General features: G+C 35.7%; 1 protein-coding gene across 1 annotated transcript; it reads right to left on the bottom strand.

The window, feature by feature from the left end:
* Positions 1–1,416: 1,416 nt before the first annotated feature.
* Positions 1,417–5,092, bottom strand: LOC111883864 (uncharacterized). The gene is made up of 7 exons (XM_023880227.3): positions 4,254–5,092; positions 3,999–4,098; positions 3,673–3,896; positions 3,000–3,542; positions 2,782–2,878; positions 1,810–2,678; positions 1,417–1,719 (listed from the first exon to the last, which is right to left on the bottom strand). The coding sequence occupies exons 1-7, from the start codon at positions 4,848–4,850 to the stop codon at positions 1,612–1,614; spliced, it is 2,538 nt and encodes an 845-aa protein (XP_023735995.1). The 5' UTR covers positions 4,851–5,092; the 3' UTR covers positions 1,417–1,611.
* Positions 5,093–13,916: the final 8,824 nt, after the last annotated feature.

A 13,916-nucleotide genomic window follows, 5' to 3' on the forward strand; every position in this document is an offset into this window, starting at 1 on the left:
TCTTAGTCTCCTTTATTGATTTTGGCACTATTTTATAACACTGGGAAATTATAGTTACAAAATTAATTAAATTTTTATAAAAAAAAAATCTTAAAATTATTAATCTATTATTTTAAATTAAATATTAATTAAAAAGTATTTTTTTAATTATATAAAATTATAATCATTGATTTAAATAAATATGTGATTCTATAATTTGTATTAATTTTATTTTAATTTTTATTTTAAAATTATTAATTTAATATAATTAAAGTGAAAAATTTAAAATTTAAAATGAATAATTAATAGGTTGACAAGTGACGTAACATTAATTAAGAAACTTAATATGTGACACATATCAAACGGAATAAACATAATTTTTTTTATTAGTATATAAAATTTTATTATCATCATTAGATACAACGATTAGAAATATAAATAAAATTATTTGACGAGAAGATATCGAACCTTTTTGATTTTATATTGGTTTGTTATGTTTGACCTACTCATACACTTTACAAAGGTCTTCTTTCCCCTAAAGGAAAAGGTTTACAACCAAACCATTATGTATGGGGACATTTATGGCATGTTTGGTCGTGTACTAATATATTGTTTTCTATAAAGAAAAGTTCAATTTCTAGCATAGTGGTATTCAGTGTTACCTTCTCTTCTTGAGGTTGAGGGTTCAAGTCTCGTGAGAGACATAGGTAAAAATTTAAGAATAGATTAGATTTGTCATTCCAAAAAAAAAAATTCAAAGTAATATATATATATATATATATATATATATATATATATATATATATATATATATATATATATATATATATATAAACCTAATAAAAATATACATCCAAAACACACATTTTTCATTATTTTAAAATTGAAAATGAAAACTCATGTATAACCAAACCTGTTTCGAAATTTTCAACTGAGAACTAAAAATGACAAATTCACCAACTTTTTCAAAATGTTTAGAAATAGTTGGTTTTACAATGGGCAAATTACATAAAAACCATTATATTTTAATATTTTCAATGTTTAACTATTATATTTCAATTTCACCAATGAAGACATCCCAAGTTTTACAATTTTTTATATGTCGATAGCTTTTACTGGTTTTGACATCCCATAAGAAATTAAAGTAGTCACAAAATAAAACTTTGTAACAGTTTTATTAGCTTTAATAACATTTTGACACTAAACATTCCACTAAATTATGACAATTTTCTATTGTAACCACTTTAATCTGCTATAACAAATCATAAAATATCAACGGGATGAACATGGGAATAAATTGTCAAAATTGGATGTCGTTCATTGACAACTAAAATGAACGTTATAATTATAAAACCAAAACCACCATCACATTTAACCTTTTTTATTGCATACTACTTATAGTTGTTGATTATGATCTTCATATGTATTTATGACTAATTGCTCGTTTGTATTTATGACTATTCTACTTCATATTCTTTAGTATAAACAAACCATCATTAATATAACATACAACGATTGGTTTACTATAAACTATGACTACAATGCAAAACTATCTACTAAAAGAGATCATGAAAGAAGAAAATGTTTCATTAATTTTTTTTCATAGTAAGAAGAGAAAGAAATGAATAATTTCTACTTTCCCATGCTTCTACATTGATTATTTAAATCTTCATTCATTTGTGCCAATTTTGCCCTTGCTACTTCTTCCTTATACAAAGCTTTTGCAAACACTTCTTTCACCTAAGAAAAAATAAGTTGAAAGCATAATGTTAAGTGAGATGATGTAATAAACAAATGAATGAAAGTAGTCTTGAAAAGATGATGAAATACCTCATTAGAATCAGCACCAGTTCTTTCCAGAATGTTCCTGAGAGAATTCATGTCATTGATAAGCTCTAAAGCAACCTCTTCAGCATCATGCATTTGGTTTCTTGAAAACTCAAATGATCTTTCTGCATGCAGACGAAAAGATGTGCAATTCAAACAGTTGCAGATCCCTCTGCATCCTCTTGGGGTTCTTTTCAAGATCCCATTTTTAGAAATATCACGATTGATTAAGGGAGTATTTAGTGGTGCAATCTGCAATAAAGATTCATGTGTGCTTCCATTAACTGCCTTCTGATTGTCATTTGTATCAACACTTGGCACAATTTCTAAATCAGAAGTTGTTACTTGAACTAATTTCAGATCTTTAATAGGTGATTCCTGTTCCACCTTCATCAAACTGTCGGCTTCAGCTTGTAATTTCATCCCTGAATGTGAAGTTGACTCGGTCAACTTTGTATCTGGTCCATGAGTATCCACAAGATTGTCATTTGAAACTTGAGCAACTGTTGTTGTACTTTCAGATGATGTTTGAATTGGAGTCAAAGTAGAAGTAGGAGAATCTGATTTCTCATCTGCAGTGGTTTGAGATTCATCCACAATAATATTACCTGAATCATCTCCTGAAACACTCGTCAAGAATGGAAGCAATCTTCTGTGACTAAAGGATGTTGGTGTTTGCAGCATCTTCATCTGTAAGCACTTCTCCATTGAGTCATTGAGAGCATCTTCATGACTTTTCTGAATCGAATCAGACAATCCTGATTTGCTATTAGTGGGTACTGCATCAATTTCATGGTCTTTATTGGGAACCATGTTACTTGATTTCTGAACTTTAGGTAAAGTCGCCTCAACTATCTCAAAATTTGGAGAATCTGTCAACAAAATCAAGAATTAGCAGAAGATATAGGTGTAAATTTTAATCCATGAGATGGGTAATGTATAAAAATGAATAGAAGCAATTGAGTTGTTATGTACCATTTGTCCCTGGTTCTGTTAGGTAAGGGAGCAATCTTCTATAGCTGAATGACTTCGGACTTATGAAGACCTTCTTCTTGCTATGCAAATTTGTCACCTGTTATTTGATTCCATAAAAAAATCCTCAGTATCAGTAAGATGTAAACATGAAATTTGACAAATTTCAGGGAACTAAAGAAGTAGAAGATACATGAAATTGTATAAGTAAATTGTCTTACCATAGATTGGATCTTAACCATAGACCCTTGGGTATCTATGATTTCGTTTGCAACAGAAATCCCATTTCTAGAATTATCCCGATTAATTAGGGGAGAATTTAGTGGTGGAATCTGCAATAAAGATTCATGTGTGCTTTCATTGACTGGCTTCTGATTGTCATTTATATCAGGACTTGTTTCTTCAATACATTTCAAGTCTTTATTACGTGATTCTTGTTCTTCAGCTTGTAACTTCACCGCTAACTGTGAAGTTGACTCAATGGATTTAATATCTGTCCTATTAGAATCCAAAAGATTGTCATTTGAAACTGGAGTAATTGTTGTTATGCTTTCAAATAGTGGTTTGACTGGAGTCAAAGTAGGATAAGAAGAATCTGATTTTTGATTTACAGTGGTTGATTGTAAGGAGTTACTGATATCCTGTTGGTTTTCCTCTGAGGTTTTCTCAGGTTCTGAAACACTCGTCAAGTATGGAAGCAATCTTCTATGACTAAATGATGTTGGAGTTTGCAGCATCTTCATTCTAGAAGATTGTTTAAGTACCTAACATAGAACAAAAAATACACAAGTAGGAGAAGATCAGCATTCAGCCATCAAGATCCAAATCAGGAACCTTTTAATAAAACATGACACTGAAAGCAATCATATTGGAAAAATGAAGATTGAACATTACCATTTTGGATACTGATACTGAATCTGGTGGTGTCGTCTGCTCACACTCATCCAATTTGTCAATTACAGCATCTTCCTGGCTTTTAAATGCACAATCTGCCAGATTGTTAAGATTGGGTACTGCGTCGACATCTTTATCTTTAGAGGCAACCATGTTAGGAACAATGGTGCTTGATTTCTGTTGTTTGGTCATTGTGGCCTCGACTATCTCGAAACTTGGAGAATCTGAAGGAAATGAATGAAGAGAATTAGCAGACGCTAGTGGGATAACACAAGAGATTGATATGTGAATGTATAGATAAAGAAGTAATTGAGTTGCATATGTACCATCTGTTCCTATGTCCGTTAGATAAGGGAGCAGCCTTCTATAGCTATTATATGAGCCCCGATTTATGAACACCTTCTTCTTGCTACGCGAACTCGTCAGCTGTCATTTGATTACACAAAGCGATAATCATTATATAGTTAATAATCGTATAATAAACAGCATCAGTAAGATGTAAACATGTAATGGATTTGCAGTTGTCATGGATCTGAAGAAGTAACAGTTACGTAAAATCATATCAATTAATCTTCTCTTACCGATGATTGGCCGACTTCGTTTGGAATAGAAATGAAACCATTATTTTCGGCAGCGACATTGTTTTGGTCGGAATCTGAGACTCTTGGTGGCGTCAATAAAAACTCATCAGCTTCCATGACATTGTTCTCACTTACCAGAAAAGAATCCACAATATTTTGCAATCTATGTTTCGGATCGATGACGACAGAGCTAGAAACCCCCAAATCACAATGACCAGGATCACCTTCAGAAGAAGACACGTTAGGGTTTCCATCATTCGTCTTACGAACATCAAAATCTGCTTTCAAATCGACTGCTCCGACACTTGAATCCTCTTCTGGAACCGTCATAGGAGAAAATATCCTCCTCACGCGAAGATCCTTGACTAAGACTTCACTTGTAATTGGATGAGCCGTGCTTCCCCACGGATCTTGGTCCATCGGTGAGTTCGTTGTCGCTTCAAGCGACATGATAGGATTAATTGTTCGAACGGAGTTGGATCGAGCGTAACCAGATCTGCGTCGGCGAACATAAATCTGCGAGTTGCTTCGAGTGAAAATGCCACCGGATTTCAATGACTGATGCTTCCGTTTCCGAGATCCGAGACCTGCTTCCATTGCCAAACCTTCTTCCGAGCTAATGTTTTTTCGGTGTTAGGGTTTGGTTTTGAATCGGAGGCTGTGGGAGGCGGCTAAAGAAGAGTTGAACCCGGCGGGAGTGACTTCAAAAGAATGTGACCACATCAGAAATATCGCGGGAATGGCCGATAAGTTGGCGGGAAATCCATTTTGCAGAATCTTTCGCAACATGACCATTTCATTCCTCCTGATTTGATTAATTCATTTCGGCTCCCTAATTGGCATCGGTCTCAAGAAATCTCATATTGTCAGTTTAACAGGCTTAACTGTAACGATAGAATCGTTTTTTTTTTGTATTATTGAGGGCATTCATATAATTTAGCTATGTGTTTGTTAAGAAGATAGTTAGTTAGTTACTCTCTATGAATGTAACGAGTCATTAATCGTTTCAGTGATAAGAATTAACTCATATAAGAAAAACTTCAATCATCACTCGACAGTGGTGAATCTAGAACCCAAAACCACGTGGTTCTTTATATAAGTGAAACCGAAAAATAAGAGAGTAAATAATACTAGTGACAGGCTAGTGCCTGGAGGAGGGGCGGTGTTGGGCCGGTAGCGATAGTCGGACGGCGAACGACAGATGGGTGGAAGCGATCATCAGGACGACATCGTATGATGCTTCAAGGATGTTGATCAATATTGCCTCAACCTAAGCGACGTTTCATATTTCAAGTTTTTTTTTTTTTTGCTATTTTATCATTTTTTTGTTTAATTTTAAATGGACTGGACTTTTGTCTAATTATTACATTGTAAGTGGATCGAAGCATTGAGCTATTTTAAGTGGATTGAAATATAAAATATAGGGTTTATACACTTTGATCCATGTTTCTTTTTAGCAAATTTTATAAGGTAGATCCTTGAAAATTTATTAGGTAATTCCCCCCTTTTTTTTACTAAGTTTTTTCAATTTCTTTGTTACAATGACTTCGTCATCTCGGTCATCTCCTCAAACACCGGTCATCCATATCACTAGTACTTACACCCCGTTTTCGAGTTCAACTTAACGAAAGAAATGAAAAGAAATGAGTGGAAATTATAAGAAAATAAAAGAAATTGGTGTTCTCGGGTTTCATTAAATGAGGGAAATGGAAAGAAGTGGAGGGAAATGTGAGGTTCATTTTCCCTCCTAACTTTCCTTGATTTGGGAGGATTTAGAAAGAAAGAATAAAATGATTTATTTTCCTTCCAATTCTCTCCAACTCGGGAACACAAAAGAAAATTTTGTTTTCCTTTTCTTTCTCTTCTTTTCTCTCGTGACTTTCTTTTCTCTTATCTTCTTTTCTTTTGCTAAACTTGGGAACGATGCGTTAGTATCTTGGATCTTCTAATAACCCGAGTCAAGTTCTTGTTACCTCTATCTTCAATGGTGTTGACTTCTTTACATGGAAGAGATTTATGATCATCTCTCTTTCGGCCAAAAACAAACTCTCCTTTGTTGATGGCACCATCTATCCACCATCCGGTGATTCTCCTACATATTTTGGATGACATCACGCTAATTTGATGGCTATAAGTTGGATTTTCAATTCCTTTGATAAAAACATTGTTGAATAAAAGGTATGATCAATCTAACAATACCTTGACAACAACAACTATATTTAATTTCTCAAAACTCAAATGATTTATCAATCTACTTCATAAAAAGGTGGTTATTATTGTATATGTTGACGACATTCTAGTTATAAGGAATGATGGAGAGGAAATTACAACCATTAAATCATCCCTTGATACTCAATTTCAAATAAATGAATTGGGATAAATTCATTGTTTTTTGGGACTAAAGTTTAACAGAATGTCAAATGATATGGTTGTTTATAAACAAAAATACATTGAGGAATTTTTACATTCATATTACTTAGACGATTGTATTCATGTTCAAATGTATCTACCATCAAAAGTGACATTCAATTCCAATATGGAAAGGATGTTACAAGATCCCACCATTTACATTCAGTTAATTGGCAAATTGAATTTCTTAATTCATACGAGGCTTGGTATAGCGTTTTCAGTACCTCAACAAGTTTAATCAAACTCCATCACAATGTCGTTATGATGGTGTTTTACATGTTCTATGATATCTTAAAGGAACATTCAACAAAGGGTTATTTTTAGAGAAAATTACAAAAATAGACTAAACCCTTAATTACTTTGTAGAGAATAGCAAAAAAAACAACCAAATTACAAAAATAGTCATCAAAATCCCAGATTGATTAAGCCCGTCTGCGATCTTACCTTTCCATATATGAACGTACAAGTCGCTAAAGTAGGGGTACACTTTAGTGACTTGTACGTTCACATGTGGTTTTTTTTTAGTTTTTTCATTTTTTCCCGTATAAATACCTGCAACCTCACACTAAAATATATAATTTTGAATGGTTAAAATATAATATTTTTTGAAGCTTTTCATTTTTCAAGTTCGTACAACAATGGCGAACTTCAATATAAACGCGATGACTGGATTTTCTCATATTTTTGGTTCTTCAACCAAAATTCCTATGTTGATTCCTGAGAATTATGATCAATGGACTGATAAGATGGAAGATTATCTGGCTGGGATTGATGAAGATCTTTGGCGGTGTATCAAGAGTGGAAACTTTCGTCCATTGATGATTGCTGAAATCGGAAATGTTGGTTCTTCTGCAGATGTTACTGCTCAAACTAAAAAATACAAAGCAAATGATAAACGATGTTTGAGACTGTACACTCACTTGATCAGAAGATGATACTTGTATTAAAATCGTGTTTATGAAAGGGACTATACACTCACTTGATCAGAAGATGATCGGACAACACTACGGCTCTAAGAGTAGTATTCTTTAGTGAAACTGGAATATCTTCACACACTAGGCTTCTCGCGGGCAGAGCTTCAACTCGGAAACTCTTTTCTTCTCGGGATCTTCGGAGCTTCGGGACTCGCTTAGGGTCTCGTGATGATAACGGGGGTTCGGGGTGCTTCAAAAGGGCTAGATAGGGCATCGGGAGTGATAGAGTGAAGGAATTAGCAACTATGGTCGGCTGCCCTTCAACTTCTATCTATAGGGCTGAATTATTGTGATCACGTCGTGAGCTCAGTAGGTCACTGCGTTCGTCATTCGTCCACTTGCTTTGGAGGGTGTCCAGTCTGTGCTCACGTCGTGAGCTCTAACACAGCCTCGAAGTTTGCGTTCCGAACTTCAGAAATTCATATCTCTCACATACGAGCTCCATTTTCGACGTTCTTTATATGAACACGTAGGTGAGATTATGCTCTACAACTCTCGTTTAGACTCCGTCGGATAATTTTGACTTTATTTTTATTATATTATTTTTAGTAGACCGGGACAGGAAAAACTCCGTTAGAAATCCATAACTCCTTCATCTGACGTTCGTTTTTGTCTGTATTTTCACCGTTGGGCTACTATCGATGAGATATTCGATTCTCGTTTAGATCGTTTCGGCTAGAAATCACTCGATCTCATATTCGAACTTCGGGCTGCATACTGCTAAGCTAAAACTTAGAAAAATCATAACTTCCTCATACGAAGTCAGACTTGGACGTTCTTTTTATGCACGCTCTCGGTTTAACATATTCTACGACTTTCATTTAGATCGCTAAGGCCAAATACTGCTCTAACGTAAGTTCACTATTTACGTCGCGCTGTGTCGTGCCGGTTCTGTCGCGAAACTTCGACAGGTCATAACTTCTTCGTTATAACTCGGATTTCAGCGTTCTTTATATGTACGAAATCCTTGTAATATATACTAAAAATTAGTTAAGATTACTCCTTGTAAATAATCTTCCATCAAAAATTCATTTTTGATGCTTATCGTCTCTAAATCGACTAGCCCAGATCTCCGAGCGTTACACAACCCCGCTGTCAACTCTGATCTTATCAGTAACGCGTCCTTTAGATAAGGGATCATATATTCCTCCATTTTAGATATCGTATGAACTAAGACATGGATTTTAATCATACTCTATGTTCATTTGTTGTTTCCCGATTTTCGATTTATGACAACTGACAACATACTACAATTGAACACATCAACTTAGTCCAGGCTTGGCCAAGCGCTTAGGGTGTCGTCACTAAATCATTGAGGGAACCATAGATATCGCTTTTATCCCTCTTAGGGTAAAAGGAACGGATAAACTTCAACTCAAATACTCGCTTGTACCTACTCATTAAATCACACACAACAATATATTTTATAACATCAAGTTACTGGTGCGTTTACATATTATCAATGTGCAACCGACTTGCAAACTACAACCCACACGTCTCGGTTTCAAGAATATAAGATATTATCGTCTCACTAATTACTCGTGATAAAATCCATGAAGTGATTCAAGTGAGTGTGAGTTTAATCCAATACTCAAATCTTATTTCAGGAGTACTCATGAACACTGCAACAAACTTTTGCTATGTCTAAAACGTTTTAGACAATATACAGTCAGATTCATGACAGTCTTACTTCATTACCTACTTCCAAAGTATGATCGACTGTGGATGGTTTGAATAATCTTATTATTTGGGAAGTCAAACATGCAAAGTGAAACACAAGAATAATATTAATCCTATATGGCCCCAAACTTTTGAGTATAAATAAAACACATTTATTTAATCACCATATTGATTAGTCATTATTCATTGTACAATGTTTCAAATAATCAACTTATTACTTGAATTATAACAACAGTTGTCCCATGCTCCAAGCATGCACACTATGTTTACCTATAGTCCTTACTTTGTGAAATAGGTCAATTGAACACATTTCCAATGATACTCATTTCACAACTCCTAATCCTTATCATTAGTGTGAGAATACCGAATTCTTGCCACTATTAGAATATGTTAGATTCTAACATTTTATGCAATGATCCTTTCGTAATGTCACAACAACAAAGCCACCAAGACTTTGCCAATGAAATTACAAAGTGTTTTATGAAGTCCCACATTCAAAGTACATTCCTTTGAACATCCTTCTTACATAAAAGTTTCTAATATAGACATAGATTCTTGATATCCAATTCCCATTTATGGAAACATTCCTATATTTCCTAGATCCTTAGCCCTAATCTAGCACGCAGTTCTCATAATCATATCATATATCATAACAAACATGTATGGGTATCTTGGGGAAAACTTACTTGAGCTCGGCCGATTGCACGCATCACACACCTTGTTATTTCCAAACTATTTGTTTTAATTTTTAGAAAAATTATTTTCTTGTAAAAAAATTCTTTCAAGCCCTCGATTTGAGTCCAGACACCCCCCCAAGTGTCTGAATCCCTAAAACCAAGGCTCTGATACCAACTTGTAACATCCCAAAATTTAAGACCAAAAATTTCATTTTTAACTAAGTTGTTATAAAAACCAATAATATAAAAACATTCATAATATCATCACATGTCAACACCAATATGTCAATAATCAAAACATGTTATCATAAATCAATATCAGAGCATAATCCCAAAGATCTCATGTGCGGAAAACATAGTGTGATGCGTTGCGATCGATCCGACTCCTTTTCTTTAAAAACGAAGTACCTGAAACCAAAACTGAAAACAGTAAGCACGAAGCTTAGTGAGTCCTCCCATCATACCACATACCATACAAATAACATGCTGTCATGCATACCATGGTGCCCAACCTACCCCTGTCAGGCATATCTAGGTGCCCGACCTACCCTGTTGAGCATACTGGGGTGCTCAATCTACCCCTGTTAGGCATACCGGGGTGCCCAACCTACCCCTGTCAGACATACCGGGGTGTCCGATCTACCCCTGTCAGGCATATCTGGGTGCCCGACATAAAGCCCAACCATTTATTCCAGTCCAAACATTTGGCATTCAAATGGTCCAACACCTCATAATCATCAAGGCCCAGTTATGGACCAATTTCCAAATTAGGCCCAAACCCCTCACATGGGCCTTACCCTAAAGCTCATCCAAATATTCTAGTCCATATGCTTGTTCTTGGACGGCCCATCAATAGCCCAATCACCAAAGCCTAATAGAAAGGCCCAACTCAAGGCCCAAGCAAAATTAGGGTTTTCACATAAAATAACGATTATGGTTAAGTGTTTCTTACTTAACCCATTAAGGACTTAATCTATTAAGTCTATCAATCTACTAGGCCATTCATACGATTTAGTCGGACATAATTAAAAATTCTAATCTAACAGGCCAAATGCAAGTCCCGACAAGTCCAAATTAAAATCTCCAAGACTAGGGTTTTCTAAACCCTAATTAGAGTTTCCAACCCAAAACACGCCAATTAGGTCCAAAATCTAAGTCTTTAGATCAATTAGGGTTTCATTAGGTCAACTAGGGTTTCATTAGGTCGGGCACCACCCACTACCACCTCGGGCGGTGGTAGTCAACGACGGCACCCGACAGTAGCCACCACCTCACGGTGGTGGTTATGGTTCTAGTCCAATCATGTCCAAGCATCCCAAAAGCAATCTAAACACATGCAAAGCACACCGCCACCCAACATGGCAGCTGATGGCGTCAGCCATCACCCTACAGTGGTTGTTATGAATTTCCTTGATTATTCTAGTCACTAATTACAATTATACAACAGAATATCCCAAAATAAACACACACAGAATAAGATACACACACACCCTTGTGGCGGCAAGTGTTGGTTGGAGGTGGCAGCCACCACCTCATGGTGGTGGTGGTGGCTTTTCTCGTGAATTCCAGCCAAACAGCCACACCTACGACGTCCTTTCTAATGGCAGAAACACCTGCACATGTTTTTTCCCGGAAAATAAACCCAACCACCCACCCGGTGGTGCACGGTGACGGCAGCAACAACACTAGCAGCCACATCGGCAGCTGACGGCGGTTCACAGAAGAACAGAAGTCTAGCGTCCGACGACAGCTTTGTCTTCAACGGAAATGGGCAGCAACGCGACGTCGGAAAGAAATAGAGAATGAAGAGAATAGAGGATGGTGGCAGTCGAACGGAAAGGCGGCAGCTGGAGTAGTCGTCGGAACCGCAGCAGCGACAGTCACGATCCGACATCGTCGTCGGCAATGGAACAACAACAATGACATTTTCGCTGACAACAATGATTCGCGGTGGTGGCTACGGTGGTCGGAGCCGATAGTGACGACTGGAGAGTCACGAACGGCGGCCACCACGATGTCACTTCTTCTTCGTTCTTCAACTGATGCAACGTTATCCCTGAATTACCATCGTCTTCGCTATTGCCGGCACAAGGGTCACTGACGGCTGGAGGGGAGCGAGAGGTATAAGGTGGTGGCGGCTGAGTATCTTTAGGGTTAGGGTTACCAGGGTGACGGGTTATATACCCCGATCCCCCATAAACTTCGCTCCATAATGAAAACATTGGTTCCTCCCCATAAGAATCTTTTCAAACAAAGTCCATAATTTACCATTTATACATTGCCTTCTGAATTCCCTTTCAAATCAAGTCCACAATTTATCCAACAACCCTCAGTTTTCAAAATCCTTTCATAATAAGTCCAATACTTACTAAACACCCCATTTCTTCTAAAAATCTTTACAAAATAAATCCCAAAATTACACTTTAACCCCGAATAATCCGAATTATAACATTTGGCTCCCCAAAACCAACACCTCACTAAATATTATGGATTTTAGGGATACTATGCATTCATCAATTTTATCTATTTATGTATTTAATAAACGGGATGTTACAAAAGGTAATAAAGAAAAAAGGTCCTCATTATCTCGAATCAAACTCTGTCGTTTATCCAAACTCCAAATCCACAGATGATGTTGTCTTTCCAAATCAAGTGTTTGTTACCTCAAGAAATGGTGAGAAAGTAAAACCAAAGATCAACAAAAATGTTGTTGAGGACAACAAAGTATTTTCGAAATAAGGATTTTTCTCAACTCAAAGGACCGTCGAAAACAATCTTAACAAAAACTCATCCACTTTTCAAAGGCAAAAACCAAATAGAGTTTAGGAAGTAAAGAAATAAAAAGTCAATGATGACAAACCTTCAAGTGAATTAGTTTCTCAATCTCAAAACACAAAATCTCAAATATTTTATGAAACAATTCAACACATTTCAAAAGATGAAGGAATTTTGATGTCTAAAGCAAGGAAAAAAGGTTTATTGGCAAAATGTTGAGTCTCGTAGGAAACAAAAAGTTTTGTTAACAAAATCATCTGAACAAAAAAAGGCTGAACAAGTTAAGACTTCTTCTCAAAATAAGTATTTTGTTTGAAACAAACCCGCTAAAAAATAAAATGACTTATCAAAAAGCCATTCCAAAGTTCAAAAACCAAGTCAAAACCATATGCTCAAAAACAAAGAAATGAAAATTTTGTTAAAAACCAACAACAAAGGACTTTTGTTCCTAATCAACAAAATGCAAGGTTTTCACAATTTTTTTTTCATATAAATGGTTTTCCACAAAATAAACAAAGATTTTTTCCTCAAGTTCAAAATCAAAGACGGTTTCAAATGAACAACAAGTTTTAAATTGAACAAATGTCGGTTATAATAAACTTTTTCAAAACCGTTACCAACCACATGCAAAAGCGAATTTTCCAAAACGACAATTCGATAAGCTGGAAGTCAATAGGAAGAGAAATGAACCATACAAAGCCACACAACCTCACTTTTCCAAGCCTGTTTCGAAACAAGTTAGAGCTTCATTTGCCAAAAGGAAATCTGTTGAAGAATATTAATCATTGGCTCGAAGGCAAAGGAAAGCCTTATCAATATGGGAAGTTTTTTCAATAAGAAATCTGGTATGCTTATGAAAGCTACTTAAATGAGTCTCAAATTGGTATTTCTTCTTCAAGGGAATTAAATCCTTTTGTTCAAAAGTGGAAAACTGTTCCCATAGCGAAAGTTGAGTCACAACGAACTGTCGATGGTAAAGGGAAAGTTAGTATCGACTCTAAACCATTGAATGATTTCATTTCAATACTTAAGTATGTGGAAGTCGACTTAATCGATAGTTTGAAATCTAAAGTTCGTAATTGAGTTTTAGGATCTTTATTTCATAATGCATTTCAATCTAATCTCCAAGGACCCAAAAAGCCTTGGGG

Source organism: Lactuca sativa, chromosome 6 (genome assembly GCF_002870075.4).
Source record: "Lactuca sativa cultivar Salinas chromosome 6, Lsat_Salinas_v11, whole genome shotgun sequence".
In the NCBI taxonomy this organism is placed as follows: Eukaryota; Viridiplantae; Streptophyta; class Magnoliopsida; order Asterales; family Asteraceae; genus Lactuca; species Lactuca sativa.

Coding starts and splice junctions, on each gene's coding strand:
- LOC111883864 (XM_023880227.3), bottom strand. CDS start 4,850: ATGGAAGCAGGTCTCGGATCTCGGAAACGGAAGCATCAGTCATTGAAA. Junction 3,897..3,998: donor AACGGACATAGGAACAGATG/GTACATATGCAA, acceptor CATTTCCTTCAG/ATTCTCCAAGTTTCGAGATA. Junction 2,879..2,999: donor TGGTTAAGATCCAATCTATG/GTAAGACAATTT, acceptor ATCAAATAACAG/GTGACAAATTTGCATAGCAA.